Source organism: Eubalaena glacialis, chromosome 11 (assembly GCF_028564815.1).
Source record: "Eubalaena glacialis isolate mEubGla1 chromosome 11, mEubGla1.1.hap2.+ XY, whole genome shotgun sequence".
In the NCBI taxonomy this organism is placed as follows: domain Eukaryota; kingdom Metazoa; phylum Chordata; class Mammalia; order Artiodactyla; family Balaenidae; genus Eubalaena; species Eubalaena glacialis.
Genome location: NC_083726.1, coordinates 55,871,614 through 55,893,591, shown reverse-complemented (window position 1 = coordinate 55,893,591; position 21,978 = coordinate 55,871,614). Strand labels below are relative to the sequence as shown.

Genomic DNA, 21,978 nt, shown 5'->3' with positions numbered 1-21,978 from the left:
GGGCATAGAGGGAACCTACCTCAACATAATAAAGGCCATATATGACAAACCCACAGCAAACATCATTCTCAATGGTGAAAAACTCAAAGCATTTCATTTAAGATCAGGAACAAGACAAGGATGTCCACTCTCACCACTATTATTCAACATAGCTTTGGAAGTTTTAGCCACAGCAGTCAGAGAAGAAAAAGAAATAAAAGAAATTCAAATTGGAAAAGAAGAAGTAAAACTGTCACTGTTTGCAGATGACATGATACTATACATAGAGAATCCTAAAGATGCCACCAAAAAACTTCTAAAGATAATCAATAAATTTGGTAAAGTTGCAGGATGCAAAATTAATGCACAGAAATCTCTTGCATTCCTATACGCTAATGATGAAAAATCTGAAAGAGAAATTAAGGAAACACTCCCATTTTCCACTGCAACAAAAAGAATAAAATACCTAGGAATAAACCTACCTAGGGAGACAAAAGACCTGCATGCAGAAAACTATAAGACACTGATGAAAGAAATTAAAGATGACACCAACAGATGGAGAGATATACTATGTTCTTGGATTGGAAGAATCAATATTGTGAAAATGACTGTACTACCCAAAGCAATCTACAGATTCAATGCAATCCCTATCAAATTACCAATGGCAGTTTTTACGGAACTAGAACAAAAAATCTTAAAATTTGTATGGAGACAAAAAAGACCCCGAATAGCCAAAGCAGTCTTGAGGGGAATAGACGGACCTGGAGGAATCAGACTCCCTGACTTCAGACTATACTACAAAGCTACAGTAATCAAGACAATATGGCACAAAAACAGAAATATAGATCAATGGAACAAGATAGAAAGCCCAGAGATAAACCTACGCACTTATGGTCAACTAATCTACGACAAAGGAGGCAAGGATATACAGTGGAGAAAAGACAGTCTCTTCAATAAGTAGTCCTGGGAGAACTGGACAGCTACATGTAAAAGAATGAAATTAGAACACTTCCTAACACCATACACAGAAATAAACTCAAAATGGATTTGAGACCTAAATGTAAGACTGGACACTATAAAACTCATAGAGGAGAACATAGGAAGAACACTCTTTGACATAAATCACAGCAAGATCTTTTTTGATCCACCTCCTAGAATAATGGAAATAAAAACAAAAATAAACAAATGGGACCTAATGAAACTTAAAGACTTTTGCACAGCAACGGAAACCATAAACAAGATGAAAAGACAACCCTCAGAATGGGAGAAAATATTTGCAAATGAATCAATGGACAAAGGATTAATCTCCAAAATATATAAACAGCTCATGCAGCTCAATATCAAAAAAACAAACAACCCAATCCAAAAATGGGCAGAAGACCTAAATAGACATTGCTCCAAAGAGGACATACAGATGGCCAAGAAGCACATGAAAAGATGCTCAACATCACTAATTATTAGAGAAATGTAAATCAAAACTACAATGAGTTATTACCTCACACCAATTAGAATGGGCATCATCAGAAAATCTACAAACAACAAATGCTGGAGAGGGTGTGGAGAAAAGGGAACCCTCTTGCACTGTTGGTGGGAATGTAAATTGATACAGCCACTATGGAGAACAGTATGGAGGTTCCTTAAAGAACTAAAAATAGAATTACCATATGACCCAGAAATCCCACTACTGGGCATATACCCAGAGAAAACCATAATTCAAAAAGACACATGCACCCCAATATTCATCGCAGCACTCTTTACAAGAGCCAGGTCATGGAAGCAACCTAAATGCCCATTGACAGACGAATGGATAAAGAAGATGTGGTACATATATACAATGGAATATTACTCAGCCATAAAAAGGAATGAAATTGGGTCATTTGTAGAGACATGGATGGACCTAGAGACTGTCATACAGAGTGAAGTAAGTCAGAAAGAGAAAAACAAATATCATTTATTAATGCAAATATGTGCAATCTAGAAAAATGGTACAGATGAACCGGTTTGCAGGGCAGAAATTGAGACACAGATGTAGAGAACAAACATATGGACATCAAGGGGGGAAGCGGTGGGGGGTGGTGGTGGTGGTGTGATTAATTGGGAGATTGGGATTGACAGGTATACACTGATATGTATCAAATGGATGACTAATAAGAACCTGCTGTATAAAAAAATAAATAAAAATTTTAAAAAAAGATATGTTAGGCCATGCCAAGAGAAAAATAAAGAGAAAGGGATTTTTGAAGCAGGGATGTGCAAGTTCAGTTAGCATAGATGGGGAAGACTTGCTGAGAAAGTGAGACTTCAGTAAAAACCTACAGAGATAAGAGAGCCATCAAGCTGACAGCTAGGGGAAGAGCATTTCAGGCAGAGGAACAGCATGTGCAAATGAGCTGAGACAAGAAAAGTAAGAGGGGCAAGGTGTGGCACTGGAGTAAGCAGGGAGGAGAGCGGTAGTAGATGAGGTCACAGACGTACATTCATTCGTTCAACTATTTCTTTGTTTATTCAGCAAGTGTTGTTGTTGCTCCCATGTTACTAGGATAAAAGTGGGCAAACACAGATATGGTCCTTGTTCTCATGGGTGCACAAAAAGGAACCACACTGAAATGACCAGAAACACACATGGCTTCAAATCCTCCTCCCTTCAGAAGCCTCATTCCTGGAAGTTGGAACTGGATAGAGCCTAAATGGATATCTGAAAGAGACCACGATGACTTCTCTTCATAAGCCCTGGAAGCTACTGTTCTTTCTGTTTAGACCGTGAAGTCTTGCAAAGTTTTAAGGGAGGAGAGGGTAGTGAGTGAGTGTGTGTGCACGCACAGGGGAAGCAGCGGCTTTTCCTGGCAAACGTTCTCTACTGATTGGTGGCAAAGAAATCCTGAATACATGACTTACATTCACTTATACTCCAGCTAAATTGAGACATCCCCTAGTATAGAAAACCAATCTAGAAGAAGAAGGTCACTCATCCCTCCATTGTAGCATTTAGCTTTTCTTGTCTATGAGAAAAGCATTGAAGGGATGTCCCTTCCCCCCTACTATTCAGCTGTTCTTGAGATACTGAAGTTAAGGAGAAATGTGAGTTCCGTCATGAGAAAAAATGCCATATCTCTGCTTTTAGAGGATTCTGAAAGGCAGAGATGGAGAAGAATCTAAACTAAATCTGAAGCACAGGGAAAAGAATATCGTAGGTGTTACTCCATCCACGGCAAACTCATTTGAAATGTGTACCAGAGGAAAAGCCAAAAATTATTTGATCCATTTATGCTTTTCCTACTCAAATATTTATTCTCATAACTTAGAGGCTAGACTGCCTGGGTTCATCCCAGCTCCATTGCTTATTAGCTATGTAACTTTGGGCAACTTCTTCATTTCTCAATCTCCTCATTTGTAAAATGAAGATAATAATCAAGCCTATCTCATGAGGTGGCTGTGAAGATTAAGTGAACTAATATGTATTAAGTGCTTATAATATCACTTGATGATATCACTTGATGATAGTGAGAACTTAATGTTATTTTTACTTATTCTAGTAAAAATGGAAGTAGCATGCAATCACTAATGTATGCAGTAAGTCACTTATCATGTAGTTTCTTGGTATCATGAGGAATTAAACCTTTTATCATTGGGAAATGTCCCTCCTTAGCAATAACTTTTGTCACAAATTCTTCTTTAGTACTAGTATTATTACATTGGCTTTCTTTAGGTTAGTGATTGCATAGTGCATCTTTTCCATTTTAAAAAATTTTCAGGGCTTCCCTGGTGGCACAGTGGTTGAGAATCTGCCTGCCAATGCAGGGGACACGGGTTCGAGCCCTGGTCTGGGAAGATCCCACATGCCGCAGAGCAACTGGGCCCGTGAGCCTCAACTACTGAGCCTGCGCGTCTGGAGCCTGTGCTCCGCAACAAGAGAGGCCGCGATAGTGAGAGGCCCGCGCACCGCGATGAAGAGTGGCTCCCGATTGCCGCAACTAGAGTAAGCCCTCGCACAGAAACGAAGACCCAACACAGCCATAAATAAATAAAACAATAATTAATTAAAAAAAAACTTTCAGTTTTCCTGTATTTTTATAGTTCAGAGGCACGCCTGTTAAATAGCGTATACTTGTTTTGAATTTTTGATCCAGATTGACAATCCTTGTATTTGCCTTTTAACTGGATCATTTAGGCCACTTGCATTTGATATAATCACTGATAAATTTGGGTTACTAACTACCAAGTACTTGCTATTTATTCCACTTGTTCTAGATTCCTTTTTCCTCTCCTCTTCTGACTTCCTTCTTTTGTACTCTCTCTAACACTGACAATAACCTCCATGGGTTTAGTAACTCCAAACTGGACTAATCTCTCTTGGTCTTCATCCTCCCCTAGATTCTGGACAAGAAGTTCTTCACTTTCTTGTTGGCTTTTCAAAGCCTCCAAGTATACTACCTTATATTTTGTTACGCTCTTCAATCTCCTGTTGGGGGAAGGGGAGAAGAAGGCGTACTTTAACCATATTACAAAATACCCATTACTAAAAGTGAAAGTCAAGTTACGTGGGTTCAGTTTTAACAGTGAACTTGGTGTTGATTAGTCATGCAACAAATCATGTAACATTTGAAATTTATCTTTGGTATTTACGCACATAGCACCTCTGCATTATAATCATGTTTAGATTGAGTCTTCTCTCCAAACTTACTTTCATCTAATGCTAAAAAAGAAATTAATTAATAGTTACTTACACTTGGGGTGACTATATTTTCCAGTTTGCCTTGGATAGTCCTGATTTACACCTGTTGTCCTGACTTCCTGTTGGGTCTATCCTGGAAATAAGTCCTAATATGGACAATAAATTATATTATCACCTACATAGAGTAATTACCCTTATTGTGGAAATTTGAATTTTGGTAAATAACTCCTGAATGTTGAAATCTTCAAGCTATGAATGAGTGACTGTCTGATATAAGAATATGAGCCACTGGAATTCAGGCAAAAAAAGGAACAAACCTTGAAGCCTAAAACGTTTCTGAAACCCATTCAATCACATCAAGTTGCTAATAAATTTTTAAGGCTGGCATTGAAGAAGGGTTCCTAGATATAGCTCTGTACTAACTTCTTCAACTTATCCATCATAAAGATGAGACACAGAGGTTGTAATGTGAAAAACTGACTATAATATTATCAGTTAGTATTGTAATCCAAGATCATGAACTCTGAGAATCAATTAAAGCCATGGCATAGACTATTACCTTTGAGATAAAAGACTTGTTATAATAAGAAGGCAAAGAGGCTTCTAACAAAATTTAGATCTATTTCAAAACTAATTACTAATACTCTCTTAAGTATAGGGTTCATTTACTGAATTTTTTTGGTTATTTCTATTAGTTTATAATTGAAAATTCTACTATAATGGAATTGTCCCCAATTTTGCCTAAACTTGTCTATGAATTTCAATTTCCCCTAATTAAAAAAAATTTTCTTTACCATGAATAATTAAAAGTTGTCTAAGAGGTAATACTCATACTGAATGTTCACCTGCTGCTGCCGATGATGAAGAAAATGATGAATTTAGGATTTTCAGAGAATCAGGTAGGCAGTATTATAAGCAATGGTTAAGAGCATGTGGTTAAGAACGTCAGCAAGGCATGGGCTTATCTTGAGTTAGCTATTCGTCAGCTGTGTGGCCCTGTTATTTCACTACCAAAAAACCTCAGTTTTCTTCCCTATACATGGAGATAATCCCTATCTCTTCACACTACTGCGAAGGTTAAATGCAATAATGCCTGTAGTGAGAATACAATAAATCCTAACAAACACTTTCGATCAGTACTTGAAATAAATATTTTAAAAAACAAAAGTTTAGCTGCTCAAGATTATTCTCATTATTCCACTCATAAAATATGAACTCTAACTATATAATAAGGCATTAAGTGTGAACGTATTTCTGGCTCTTTGATGTTATGGTTGTCTTTTCTAATGCTATGCATTTCCTGTGCCACATCTGCTTTATTTTCAAAGGTTATATTACAGCAAGGATAAATTATGAAGAAGGTACATTATGTACATAAGATCTAACACAATTTTTTATTTCCTGAGACCAAAAACTTACGTATAACACATTTTGTCTGAAATGTACTGGGGTTAAAAAAAAATCAATTAGGTTTTATTTGTTATTCCATAAATAGGAATTAGTGGCCTCTGCTAGTTGCTGAATATCTATAAACACTTTCAGTATCAGTTTCTACGTGGTGTTTTTGTGATTTAGTAAGAGCATTAATGTATTAGCAATAGCAAAATGGGCAAGGGTAGCTCCGCCTTCAATAAAACTGTCCTTTACTGTTGCGCCAACTACTCCTAGCTAACCCCACCTTAAATTGCTACAGGCAAACAACTACAAAAAATTTAAATGAACCCCCCCCCCGAACAACCCAGCACGTATACCACAACATAACATCCTCCCTCTCAAGTTAACATTTTAACCATAAAGGGATACTTTCTGTGGGTCTGTCTTTGAACTGTACCAGTGGATATAAAAATACCAGTGGAGTATATGTCAACGATTGCAATTTGCTGCAATTGCAATTTTTGCAATTGCAGAAAAAAAAATTGCCTCCTTCGCTTTGTAGCTTCAATAAGTCCACAAAAGAAGTTGCTGAAAAGCCACGAAAGGAGAAACTGTTTCTATTCCTGCAGCATAAACCTGGGAAAGGTACCTTTACAAGTGATGACTACAAAAGTTCCCACCAGGCCCATCTGTGATAGGTAACTGGTATGGCCCAGATCCTGTGGCCATTACAGGCACTGGAATCCACCTATTCCATCTCCATGGTTTAGGATGAATTTTTGTAGCTAATCCAAAAGCGAATGGATACAGACAGACCAACCTCAAGGAACCTGTGTTTTCTCTTTAAAGCCCTTGTTTAAATGTGAATGGAGGTGGTAAAGGAAGTCTTGAGAAACCTCTACAACAGTATTTATTTAACAAGACTGACTTCTGTGGAATAATAATATTCATGTTTGAGTTATGAGAAAACTGGCCCATTTTATGAGCCTATTCTTGCTTGATTTATCTATTTTACTTAACAAGCACATATAGCCCTTACACTTGGCCAAGAACTGTTTTAAGTGCTTTACAAATATTAACTCATTTAATCCAAATAAGGAACCTATGTGGTGAGGATAGTGTTGCCCCAATTCCACAGATGTGCAAATTGAGGAGCACAGATGTAAAGCAACTTGCTCAAAGCCGCTAGCTACTCTGAATCAGGATGTGAACTCAAGTAACCTAACTCTAGAGAGTTGGTTTCTTAATCATTACACCATCCTTGAAGATGTTCTCAACGGAACACAGCAGCAGTTTCTCACTGAAGCAAAGGGGACCCGTTGTAAAAACAGACAGACAGACAGTAGCTCCTGACAATGTATCCACTGAGAGTGCTTAAGGCAAAGCTAATAGAACTCTTGAAGCCTTCTTAGAGTCTTCAGCAATTAGTGTGGGGTTTTTTTCATGCAAAAGTCCTATTAAATTAAACATAGATCATTGCTCACTCCCCTCCCAAGGCACAAAGCTTCTTTGCTTACATATTAGGCTAAGCATCTAGGCATAGAGCGCCACAATGTTTTTATGACTATACTTCTTAGCTCTGTGGTATGTGTTGTGACTAAAGAATGAGATTATTTTCTTTGGTGTTGTAACAGTTTTCTTATTAAAATCACATCTTTTAGGCATAGATGATTTAAGATGACAACTTTTTAAACTACTTGCTTGCCTTACATATCTTCTCAGAAGATTGCCCTTTCCAAAGTAATCTTTTATCTGATAGATATAAGAGGAATGTAGCCTGAAGAGAAAGTAGCCAGAAAAAAATGTCAAAACTTCTACTGTACATAGGACAAGACAATATGTAATTAGAAGAGGCATCTCCATTCAGCAGAAATATTGTGCCTATATTTGTCTTTGGATATCTAGTTCCTGACACAATGACTGACATTGACTATATGTTCAATAAATGATTAACAAATGAATAATTTAGATATGATTTTGTTATACCATGTCTACTGATAGGTACTATACACAGAGTAAAAAAAAATCCCCCAAATTTACATAGAGAGTGCCAAACTGCACACATGAAAAACATCTTCTAGGCATATAGAAAGATATTACTTCTTTTTAAAACATGTTAAAATATTTTTATTTAGGTATAATTGACATATAGCATATAACATTATATTAGTTTCAGGTACACAACATAATGATTCAATATTTGTATACATTGGGAACTGATCACCACTATAAGTTTAGTTAACATCACATACACAGTAACAGTTTTTTTTCTTATTATGGGAACTTTTAAGATTTACTTTCTTAGCAACTTTCAAATAAGCACTACAGTATTATTAACTGTAGTTGCCATGATGTACATCACATCTCCATGACTTGTTTATAACTGGAAGTTTGTACTTTTTGATCCTTTACCCATTCTGCCCACTCCCAACCCCCACCTCTGGCAACCACCAATCTGTTGTCTGTATCTGTATCTATGAGCTTGGTGTTTGGGTTTTTTTTTAGATTCCACATATTAGAGAGATCATATGGTATTTGTTGCTCCCTGTCTAGCTTATTTCACTTATCATAATGCTGTCAAGGTTCATCCATGTTGTCCCAAATGGCAAGATTTCCTTCTTTTTATGGCTGAATATTCCATTGTATGATTGTATCTGTATATATGTTTGTGTGTATATATGTATATATATATATGTATATAAGTGTTTGTGTGTATCTATGTACATACACACGTATGTACATTTTCTTGATCCATTCATCCAATGATGGACAATTAGGTTGTTTCCCAATCTTGGCTATTGTCAAGGAGCTTACTGTCTATGTTTTCTTCTAGAAGTTTTATGGTTTTAGGTCTTACATTGAGGTCTTTAATCCATTCTGAGTTAATTTTTATCTACATATGTATTCTTTTGCATGTGGCTGTCCAATTTTCCTACCACAATTTATTGAAGAGATCATCCTTTTCCCATTGTATATTTTTGGCTCCTTTGTTGTAAATTAACTGGGTATATATGCATGAGTTTATTTTTGGGCTCTCTATTCTGTTCCAATTATCTATGTGTCTGTTTTTATGGCCATACCATATTGTTTTGATTACTATAATTTTGTAATACAGTCTGAAATCAGGAAGCATGATGCCTCCAGCTTTGTTCTTCTTTCTCAAGATTGCTTTATTTGGTTTGGGGTCTTTTGTTTTGATTCCATGCAAACTTTAGAATTGTTTGTTCTATTTCTGTGAAAAATCCCATTAGAATTTTAATAGGGATTGCATTAAACCTATAGATTGCTTTGGGTAATATGGACATTTTAACAATATTAATTCTTCCAACCCATGAGCATGGTATATCTTTCCATTTATTAGCATCTTCTTCAATTTCTTTTTATCAATATCTCAGAGTTTTCAGTGTACAGGTCTTCCACTTCTTTGGTTAAATTTATTTTAGGTATTTTATTCTTTTTGATAAAATTATAACTGATATTGTTCTCTCAATCTCTCTTAGTTCCACTGATCTTTTCTATTGTCTTTTAGTCTCTTTTTCGTTTATTTCTGCATCTTGTTAGTTCTGTCCTTCTACTAACTTTTCGCTTAGTTTGTTCTTTTTTACCTAGGTCCTTGAGGGGTAACGTTAGGTTTTTTGAGATTTTTCTTGTTTCTTTTTTTTTTTTTTTTTTTTAAACATCTTTATTGAAGTATAATTGCTTTACAATGGTGTGCTAGCCTCTGCCCCACAACAAAGTGAATCAGTTACACATATACATATGTTGCCATATCTCTTCCCTCTTGCATCTCCCTCCCTCCCACCCTCCCCATCCCACCCCTCCAGGTGGCCACAAAGCACCGAGCTGATCTCCCTGTGCTATGCGGCTGCTTCCCACCAGTTAGCTATCCTACATTTGGCAGTGCACATATGTCCATGACACTCTCTCACCCTGTCACATCTCACCCCTCCCCCTCCCCATATCCTCAAGTCCATTCTCTAGTAGGTCTGTGTCTTTATTCCCATCTTGCCACTAGGTTCTTCATGACCTTTTTTTTTTTTTTTTTTCCCTTAGATTCCATATATATGTGTTAGCATACTGTATTTGTTTTTCTCTTTCTGACTTACTTCACTCTGTATGACAGACTCTAACTCCATCCACCTCATTACAAACACCTCCATTTCATTTCTTTTTATGGCTGAGTAATATTCCATTGTATATATGTGCCACATCTTCTTTATCCATTCATCCGATGATGGACACCTAGGTTGCTTCCATGTCCTGGCTATTGTAAACAGAGCTGCAATGAATATTTTGGTACATGACTCTTTCTGAATTATGGTTTTCTCAGGGTATATGCCCAGTAGTGGGATTGCTGGGTCATATGGTAGTTCTATTTTTAGTTTTTTAAGGAACCTCCATACTGTTCTCCATAGTGGCTGTATCAATTTACATTCCCACCAACAGTGCAAGAGTGTTCCCTTTTCTCCACACCCTCTCCAGCATTTATTGTTTCTAGATTTTTTGATGATGGCCATTCTGACCGGTGTGAGATGATACCTCATTGTAGTTTTGATTTGCATTTCTCTAATGATTAATGATGTTGAGCATTCTTTCATGTGTCTGTTGGCAATCTGTATCTCTTCTTTGGAGAAATGTCTATTTAGGTCTTCTGCCCATTTTTGGATTGGGTTGTTTGTTTTTTTGTTATTGAGCTGCATGAGCTGCTTGTAAATCTTGGAGATTAATCCTTTGTTTTCTTGTTTCTTAATGTAGATGTTAATTGCTATGAACTTCCCTCATAGAATTGCTTTTGCTGCATCTCATAAGTTTTGGTTGGTTATATTTCCATTTCTGTTTGTCTCAACATATTTTTTAATTTCTATTTTGATTTCTTTGACTTATCGGTTGTTCACTGGCATATTGTTTAATCTCCACATATTTGTGAATTTCTAGTTTTCTTCTTGTAGGTGATTTCTTTATTCATACCATTGTGGTCAGAAAAGGTGCTTGATATGATTTCAATCCTTTTAAATGTATTCAGACTTGTTTAACATATGATCTATCTTGGAGAATATTCCATGTGCACTTAAGAAGAATGTGTATTCTGCTGTTTTTGGATGGAATGTTCTATAAATGTCTGTTAAGTCCATCTGGTCTAATGGGCAGATTAAGTTCAATGTTTTCTTATAGATTTTCTATCTGGATGATCTATATATTGATGAAAATGGGGTATTGAAGACCCCTATTTTTATTGCATTGCTGTTTATTTCTCTCTTTAGGTCTGTTAATATTGACTTTATGTATTTAGGTGCTCCTATGTTGGGTACATAAATATCTACAAATATTATATCCTTTTGTTACACTGACCCTTTTATTATTATATATGATCTTCTTTGTCTCCAGTTACAGTCTTTGGCTTAAAGTCTATTTTGTCTGATATAAGTATAGCTATCCCAACTCTCTTTTGGTTTCCATTTGCATGGAATTTTTTTCATCCCTTCACTTTCAGTCTGTGTGTGTCCTTACATCTGAAGTGAGTCTTGTAGTAAACATATAGACGGGTCCTCTTTTTTTTTTTTTTAATCCATTCAGCCACTCTATATCTTTTGATTGGAAAATTTAACTCATTTACATTTAATTATTGGTAGGTATGGACTTACTGTTATTTTGTTATTTTTCTCTGGCTATTTTGTAGTTCCTCTCTGTTAATTTCTTCTTCTGTTGCTCTCTTCCTTTGTAATCTGATGACTTTCTTTAGTGATGTCCTCAGATCCCTTTCTCTTTGTCTGTAGGTTTTTGCTTTGCAGTTACCTTGAGGCTTACATATATCAACTTACATTTATAATTCTCTATTTTAAGTTGATAACAACTTAAGAACAAATACATCTAAAGCTCTACATTTTTATTCTCCCACCCCACATTTTGTGTTTGTGATGTCACGTTATACATCCTTTTATCTTGTGTATCCCTTAACTAATTGTTGTAGTTACAGTTATTTTTACTACTTTTATCTTTTAGTCTAAGTAATAACTTTATAAGTAATTAATTCACTACCCTTTATATATATTTACCTTTTACCAGTGAGATTTATACTTTTATATGTTTCCTTGTTTCTAATTAGTGCTCCTTCTTTTCACTTTCAAGAAGTCCCTTTAACATTTTTCATAAGGCCAGTTTAATAATTAACTTCATTAGTTCTTGCTTGTCTGAAAAACTCTATCTTTCTTTCAATTCTGATGATAACTTTGCCAAGTAGAGTGTTCTTGGGTGGTAGGTTTTTTTTTTCTTTCAGCACTTGGAAAATTTCATGCCACTTCCTTTCTGCTGAGAAAACTGCAGATAGTTTTGTGGGGGTTCCTTTACGTAACAGGTTGTTTTTCTCTTGCTGCTTTTAAGATTCTCTCCTTGTCTTTAACTTTTGACATTTTAATTATAATGTGTATAGATTGGGTTATTTGGTTTTCATCTAATTAGGAACTCTCTGGGCTTCCTGAATGTGTCTGTTTCCTTCTCCAGGTTAGGGAGGTTTTCAGCCATTATTTTTTCAAATAATTTTCAAAAATTAATAATTAAAATTAAAAATAATTTTTTTTCAAAAAATTTTTTTCTTCCCCCTTTTCTCTTTTTTCTCCTTCTGGGATCCCATAATGCCAGTGTTAGTCTGCTTGATATTGTCCCATAAGTTCCTTAAGCTATCTTGACATTTTTTTCATTCTTTTTTTTTCTTTTTGCTGCTCTGGGTGTGCCCCACTGCTCTGTTCTCAAGTTCACTGGTCCTTTTTTGCTTCCTCTAGTCTGCTGTTGAACCCCTGTAGTGTATCTTTCAGATCAGTTATTATAGGCCTTAGTCCTGTGACTTCTATTTGGTACTTTTTATATTTTCTATCTCTTGGTTGAGATTCTCTCCGTGTTCATTTATTCCTCTCCCAAGTTCAGTGGCCATCTTTAATACTATTACTTTGAATTCTTTACCAGATAAGTTACTTATCTCCATTTCACTAAGGTAATTTTTTCTGAAGTTTTATCTTGTTCTTTCATTTGGAACATATTCCTCTGATTCCTCATTTTTTTGACTCTATGTTGGTTTCTACACATCAAATGAAACAACCAACTCTCCCAGTCTTGAAGGAGTGGCCTCATTTAAGAGATAAGCCTTACCTCTCAACCCTGTCCTAGCTCTTGGTTGTCTCTCAAACCTTTGTGATTGTCCAAGCAGTCTATTTTATTTGTATTAGCTCCCAGTACTTAATGGTATACCATTACCGGCCAGTGTCCCAAAGGGGGGTTCTTAGGAAGTACCGAGATTGAGGCTGAATGTAAGCCAGACTCTCAGGCAGCAGTTTTTAAAGTATGCAAATATGTACAGTTCTGTGGACCACAAGTGTAAGCTCTGTTGGCCACCAGAGCCAGGTGACCTGGAAGTGTCCCCTGGGTGGCTGTCACAAAAATTGAGAGACTGGGGCTGTGTTTTAGTCTGCTACCTGTGCAGTGTCCTGAGGGTAAAAGCTTGTCAAGAATTGTTGCTCTGGTTGTTACAATCTTATGAGACCAGGAAATGTAAGTCCCCTAGCCTCCGGTGCCAGGTGATCAAGGCATGTCCCCTGGGTGGCAGCGGCAAAAACCAGGGCACCAGACAAAACCAGGACATCAGATGCATATAAAAGCTCTCTTCTAGGGGATATTGGCACTCTGGAGCATGGCAGACAAGGAGTGTAAAGATGGCAGCCATAAGGGAAAAAAAGAAACAAACATGGCACCTGACAGCTGAAGCAAGGCAGAAGGAGAGCATGAAGATGATGTTATCATTCTCCATCCCTGATGAATATTCCAGCAGGCACCTAAATGTGTGTTAAATTAGATGCTTGCCCCTCAGGCTGACACTTTAATATGAGCAAATGAGCCTCTCTCACTTAAAGTCTGGGTGCAATCTTCAGCCTCTGCACTGGACCTTAGAGCAGGTAAGTCCAAGTGTGCAAGCCTTTTAATAGCCATTCCTCAGTTCTCTACAGCCTTGTGGGTCTTATGGAGCTTCAGAGAGAAGCTCCAGGGTTTGAGTTCCCTCCCATTGTGAGTTGCTGTGCTGGAGGTAGGGTTTACGGTGAGACTGTGTCCCAGCCTCTCCTACTCACTTTGATATGTTTTTTTTTTTTTTCTTTTCTAATTTGCCCAATGTATAGGAGTTGCTCAGCCAGCCTTTAGAGTTGGTTCAGAAGAAATTGCTTCATATGTAACTATAGACTCAGTGTGTTCATGGGAGGAGGTGAGTTCAAGATCTTCATATGTCACCATCTAAAACTGTAACCCTAAACAGAGATTCCACTTCTTGAATCCCCTGCAGTTGAGTGTATTACAGTTTTGACCAAGGATTGTCATCATATTTGTTGCCTCAGGACTGATCATATAATTGATAGTGCAAAACCCTCCAGAATTATCTTTCCCTCTAGCATGATGACCAACAATACACCAGGTTATATCAGCACTTCATCCTTGGTTCTGGAATGAAGAGGACTGAAAATTGGCACCACAGGCCACCTATGATGGAGATATAGCCTGAGTAAGAGATAAACCTTTGTGGTTTTAAACTACTGAGATGTTAGGCTTATTTTTATTTTTTTCCTGTTTAGCCTAGTCTGATTAATACAGAGTCCATCCTATTATATTATAGTCCTCTATTAATACAGAGTCCATCCTATTTTTCTTTGCCCAGGAAATTTCTCCTGGGCAAAGACTATGTCTTTCTCATTTATGTATTGCCAGAGTTTGCATAGAGCCTGACATATGGTAGATATTCAATAATATTTTAATAACTGGAAAAAATACCTATTGAAGCTATATCATAACAACATCAAAATGAAGTACAATACCTAAAATCTTAGGAAACAGAGTCTACAAACAGCATTGGAAAATTCCAGAATTCCAAGTCAAAATGTTTAACTTAAAAACTTAATCAAAAGGGGATATTATATGGGTGCCTAAAATGAATGCCTACAAGTGATTAATTACAACTATAGATAAACTTCGTACAACCTTCTACTAAGCAAAAACAATGGAAACTGTTGGCAATTGAAAGTCCTAGGGAATGTTACTTAAGTTATTTATAATGAAACTCTAGTCTCCAGAGATTCTCACTTTAATATTGGTGGAATCGTTATAATTCTGCATGCCTATAGCTGGTTCAAGAGCTCCTTGTTTCATCAAATACATAAGACTTTTTCCCTTGTTTTCATCTTAGTTCAAAAAGTTCTCCCCTGTGGATGGGTATAATGGATGGATCTTGAGGGATGGTTTGTTTCCCCCATGAAAGCTGCCAATTCCTCACAGAATACTTTGTGAAAAGTACTACCAGCCTTTTATCTGGTTTCTAACTGTAGAAATGCCTTGATTCGTATTGGTCGATCTAGTTCTTTGACCCTTGTAATTGTGTATGGAAAATTATACTCACATACAAACACACACACACACACTGTTTTGAATATGAATATTCACAGCATTTCTTCTAAGAGTATCAACTATGTAGTCATAATATTTGAAGAAACACATGATAGTCATGCCAATATTAGTCAAAACTTTCTGAGAAAATATTGTAGAAAATATATTCACATCATGATGATTATATGGCATCTAGAGTTTTTACACTTAGGAAACAAAATATTTAATTAGAAACAGTATAAACTTTCGAATCAGACAGATCTGTGTTTGACCTTTGTCACTTAATAATTATGTAGTTTTAGGAAAGTTACTTAATCTATTTGAGCCTTTTTTTCCTCATCTGTACTAAAGAATAAGACTGACAATGTCAGTTATGGTAATTATGAGACATATTTTATCTAAATAATATAGCACAGTACCTGGCAAAAGTTGTCACTCAGCAAAAGAAAGGTATTGTTATTACCCATATTATTATTACTGCTATTTTGTATCTTTCATCCATTTTTGAATACTGTTGCAAATATTAAAATACTCAAGTGTATTAGTCAAGGTTCTCTAGAAATACAGAACTGATAGGATAGAGGTCAGACTTTTGTTCAATTCAGGACTTCAACCAGTTGGATGAGGCCCACCCACATTATGGAGGATAATCTGCTTTACTCAAGTCCACCAATTCAAATGTAAATCTCATCTAAAAACACCCTCCTAGAAACATCCCAAAAAATGTTTGACCAAATATCTTGGCACTGTGGCCCAGATAAGTGTACACATAAGATTAATCATCACACCAACTAATACCTTGTCCTTGACCTTCTGACTTTCTGAACACACAATTCCTCTACTTTACTACCTTGTTATAAACAAGATCATCTGATGACTAAGCAAGAGTTACAACACTTCTTGAACTTCTTTCTAGTGGAACTTGAAAGAGATGCTCTCTTAATGTGACCATTCCTCTTGTAAAGCCTATAAAGAGGTAGCTGACATCTGCCTTTTGAAAAGGGATTAGTCTACCTTCATGGTTCATTTATAGAGTTCTCACTGTGTGCTAGATAAAAAGAGAACAAAAGGGAAAACACCCTGGAGAATCAGGTATGCCTATTCCAAAGCAAAAGATATGTGAACTCATAAAAGGGTGAAGAAAAAGGAAACTGCCCATAAATTATCAGCGAGACTCAATGGGAATGACATCCCACTTAATTATGCACAAGCACAGGATGGTGTCACTAATATCCCATCCTCCTCTTAGCAGATTCGACCGAGGAGGACTCTGGAGGAGCTGAGCACACTATGTAAGCATGCATCATGAGATGGAGTTGGTGTACACATGTGGGAGTAAGGCCAAGAGAATCAAGTATGGAAGACATGGGAGAAGGTTGTTAAGTTTATAAGGCCTTGTGAAACCTTGACAAGCTGGGTAGACTTAACACTGACTGCACAGGAACTACAAGGGGCCATGCTGGGTGAAATGGAGAGTTAAAAAATACCTGATCCATCCTGACAACGTCTCCATCTTTCTGTAACTTCAGTAACTTCCAGAAGGCTAAATCCTTAGTGAGAGGTTACCGTTACTGCTACCAAAAATACTTCTACCCATAGTGAGAGATTACAGTACTACTGAAAATACAGTTGACCCTCGAACAATGAGGGGGTTGTGGTGCCCACCCCTGTGCCGTCGAAAATCTGCACAGACACAGTTCCACATCCACAGATTCAACCCACCACGGATCATGTAGTATTATTGAAAACAATCTACATATAAGTGGACCTGTGCAGTTCAAACCCCTGTTCAAGGGTCAACTGAACTTCTACCCTAGATTTTTTTAATCCACTGATATGAACACTTTTCTTTCATCTTATGATACCTTTGGTATCATATATAGTGATGAGATATAGTTTCACTGAATAGGGTCTCCTTAGACCATTACATAGGTGAAATGTGAATTTGTCTAAAAGTCATGGTTAACAGCTTTTATCATAAGCTTTATTCATAAGGGAATTCCCTCAGGATTCCTCTCATATAAGAAATCTTCAAAGTCATAACGTGGAGGCAGAGAGTTCACATCTGTACTATATATGCAGGGGTGCTCTCAACAAGTTGATTTCATTTCTGAAATTTAATCTCAAACAATGGTTGGCTGTCTGGCAGACATTTGCCTTCCGTAATCTCACAAATCGATCACATGTTGGAACTGAAGTTGGAGGTTGAAATTTCTAATCATGATACCTGATTTAAATTTATCTGTCAGCCAAAGTGTCTGTTGAGAATATTCAATTTTATTTCAAGATAGAATAAAAGCGTCTCAGTTATGAATCCTAGAAACAGGCTGAACAAATCAACTCTCCCCACAATTACTCAAACAGCCCTTTCAAGAATAGGGTATTTTAAAGTTGCAACACAGCGATCGCATTCGATTATTTGCAAACATCCTTTGAAAATGAATTTACACTGCCCGGTATTACCTAGTCTCTCTCTCTCTCTCACTCCTAGTTTTCCTTTAACAGAACTAGAAAGAGAATAGGAGATGCAAGGTAAAGTTAAAATATATTTGCCACCAGAAGAGAATAAGCAATAAAAGTTAAAGGTAAAATAGCCAACAGTAAGCAGAACCTCAGCAGAACAGCCCTTTATTGACTTTGGGCTAATCCCACCATAAATCATGGGAAGCCAACATTGCAATTTTTTAAAAACTTAATTAATTAATTTATTTTTGGCTGCGTTGGGTCTTTATTGCTGCGTGTGGGCTTTCTCTAGTTGTGGCGAGCTGGGGCTAATCTTTGTTGCCGTGCGCGGGCTTCTCATGGCATTGGTTTCTCTTTGTTGCAGAGCATGGGCCCTAGAGCGCGCGGGCTTCAGTATTTGTGGCTCGCGGTCTCTAGAGCACAGGCTCAGTAGTTGTGGCGCACGGGCTTAGTTGCTCTGCGGCATGTGGGATCTTCCCAGACCAGGGCTCGAACCCCTGTCCCCTGCATTGGCAGGTGGATTCTAAACCACTGCGCCACCAGGGAAGTCCAACATTGCAATGTAATAGGAGCTAAACACAATAATACTGAACCACAGCAGCTAAAGGTACATTCAACAGCTAAATAGCTCTTGTCTGTAACAAGTTCGATATTAAACATTATATAAATGGAATTCCCTGGCTTAGTATAAACTATAAAGATTTTGGCTTCTCTGCTTTAATGTGGCAATTTGAGTTTTATTATTAGATGACATTTCAACTGAATGGCTGATTTTGCTGTAAGTAATATATCTTACTTAAAGATTTTTAAAGTGTTCTATAAGCTTAAAGCATTAATAAGTATGTGCCATGTTATAAGTTTCCAATATTCTTATTTGCGGGTGGCAATTTTAAATTATTTTCAGTTTAATTAGAGTTATTACTATGGTCCCATACACAAAATCCTTCTCCTTCCCCTCTCTCATATTTTATAACTAATAGAAAAATTTAAAGTGATTTAAAAGTCTAATCCAAAAAGTACTCATTCAGTGTTGTCTCTATGAATAGTTCATCAAGAGGAAAGTAGTCTAGTTGAGAAAGCATCTTAATGGATTTTCATTTTCTTACGGTAGTACAATGCCAGACGCAAAGGTGGAAAACAATTTAATTGAATCTTGACATCGCAGAACATAATATTTTCATTGTACTTAGTCACTATATACTAAGGAGACAAATTATTGAATAAATTGTCTTTGAATGGCCTCAAAATCTGTTATCCATTTGTTTTAGGAGGGTTATAGGCCATGCAATATTAAACCGCCAATAGACTCCAGCAGCACCTGTACAAACCTCTGTCTTACCACTTCTGCACATGACAGTGATTTATTGACTTTCTCTCCAATTGACTGTGAATCCTTGCACAGCAAAGAGTCATGATTTTTTTTTTAAAATTTGAATTCCAAAGCCTACCACAATATCAGGCACAGTGCCACATAGCAGACCTACAATTGATCTTTACAGAGTGAATGAACAAATGAATGGATAGGCATTCCTTGAATGGATTTTGTTAATTCTGCTAAAGGGATTCATATTCTTATTTTAAAGGGATTCATATTCTTATTTTTAAAATGTTTCTAACACTCCATTCTATTTTAAATAGATGCATATTCTGCAGTTTACAATGTGTTACCAATGACACCATCCAACTAGGAGGCAAGTATTAAGATTATGACAGTAAATAACATTCAGCTAACAGATCATGAATTTCCAGTATTTCTTGCAAATATCACATCCAGAAAGAAACTTAAAGGCCACATAATCTGTCTGTAGGTTCTATATCATTGTTGTATCAACTGACAGTCCTGGCTCTCTGGAATTCTGTGTTCACCCAGACTCTGGTCTCTTGGTTTTCCTATCTCTCTGTCCACACTTCATGTTGCTTAGCAAGTACCTTCTTATACATTACCTGCTAAAATGTCTTTGATGCTCTTCCCTTTCAACACATTCCTTCTGGGAGAGCCTTTTAAATTAATTATTCCAACACCATCTAGGGGATGACTATTCTCAGACTTCTGTCTTGATTTCTAGGGCTATATATCAAACTATCCACTTGATATCTCCACCTCATTGTGTCTTTATCAATTAATATCACCAAATTGATTAAGCCAGAAATACGAGTATTTCTAGAATTTTCTTTCACTAACCTCTCATATTCAATTAGTTACCAAGCCCTATTGATTCTCCTTCCCACCCTTCGACACCCTCACTGTATCACTTTCCTATCTTAGTTCACGCCTGTTATGTCATACTTTCCTCAATTCCCTACAATTGACACATTGCAGCCAAATAGACTTTGTAAAGTGTAAATCAGACCCTCCTCCTCTCCTATTTAAGGTTCTTCAGTGGTTCACCATTGCTTAGAGAATAACATCCAAATCTTTTAGCATGGCAGTTAAAAGGCCATCATGATTCCCCACCCAGGGGTTCCCCATCACCCCACTCCCCTCACACACATGAAGTCACCCCATAAAATGATTTCAATTCCAGGAGTAAGACATGATCTTTTATACATCAATGCCTTTGCATAAGCTGTTTTGTGTTTGTTGTGGTAAATTGAACTAGTCAACTCTGATTTTCTGCTCATCCTTTAAGTCACAAATTGATGATTTCCAGAAATGAGGAACTTACTATTTCCCAAGTTATCCCGTTCAACATCATGTTGAGCTGACACCAAGAGAGTTATTCCTTGTCTTTAATTGTATTCTTTGTAGTCACACAGAACAAGTCTAATGTTTCTCTTTCACATAATATATCTTCAAATAATTTAAAACATGTTACTCCTAGTGCTTCCATTCTCTGAGGTAAATATCTACAAAGCCTTTTATGTAAGCTTCTTTTTTTCGCACCCACTGAAAGTTGGTGTCCAGAACTTTATTGGGTACCACAGTTAAGTCTAACCATTATAGAGTCAAGCTCAACTCTGCCCTTGTATTAAGCACACTTCACAACCAGCTGGCCATTACTTAGAGGTAGACTGCCCAGCAGGGAGCTGGGATTCATTCTCATCTTAGAGAGAGTTGGGAATTAGACCATAGTTGTCTCAGCACAAAGCATTTGGAATTCTGAGCTTGAGGGAAAATTTACCCCACTCTCCAAAGAGCATAAAACTGGATCTGAAATCATTGCTTAAGGGATTTCAAATCCATAGAAAATGTGTGAGGAGAAGGGAAAGAGCCACAGGAGAATGTATTCAGGGAAGATAATATTTTTTAATAGAATGGCTTTTACCCACCCCAGAAAAAGAAAAAGGCATAGACTCCCCGCTAGCTAGGGATACTTGAACTTCCTGTTCTATTCTCCCAGGGCTTATGAGGTACTATTTTTCTTTGATTAGGGCTCTCCAGATAACCAAAAACAGATGAGTGTTGCCTCTCGCAGGAATACTTACCTCTGAACAAATAGCAAGCTCCTCAATATTAAACATAAATCCCTGACAGAATTTTAGCCCTCAGATTACAGACAGGATATTGTTTAGGCAGGAGCCTAAAGATGTACTTCACAGTGCTAATGAGATTTTATGATGCCCAAACTAGATTCTATTTCAATGTACAAACATTCACAATTAATTATAAGATTATGAGCATAATATTCAGAGTAATACCTACAAATAAATACCTGGCTCAAGTACTGTAGAAGCATTTAAATCTTACAGGAACGTCAAAGCACTCATATGTTGCCCATTTCTCATTTTAATTGTAAAAATATAAGCCAAGTTTTGGAATATATTTCCTTATGATATATTTTTAAAAGTCTTTGCAATAATTTCCAATAACTCTCTAAAGAAATTACAAGGGAGATACTCCTGGATCTATTAAATTATTATTAATTAAGTAAGCAGCTCTTAAGTTTAAAATACTAGGTTTAAAATGTCGCTTTTAGTAGTGCTACTTCCTGGACACCTAGCTTGGTGTTCTTTCTACCCTTGGACCCAAATCTAATTGAGAAAAAAAATTTGTTTCTGTCCACATATCTTTTTAAAACTTAATGTCATTATAGTAATTATATAGTTCCTTAAGTGCTTTTTTCAAATGTCCATATCAT

General features: G+C 36.7%; 1 protein-coding gene across 1 annotated transcript in view; it reads right to left on the bottom strand.

Annotated features, from left to right (window-relative positions):
• Positions 1 to 4,209: 4,209 nt before the first annotated feature.
• TAFA2 (TAFA chemokine like family member 2) overlaps positions 4,210 to 21,978 on the bottom strand; it is a 127,290-nt gene continuing 109,521 nt past the window's right edge. The window contains exon 4 of the mRNA XM_061206647.1: positions 4,210 to 4,467. Coding sequence (XP_061062630.1) covers positions 4,210 to 4,467 — 258 coding nt within the window. The remainder of the gene's footprint in view (positions 4,468 to 21,978) is intronic.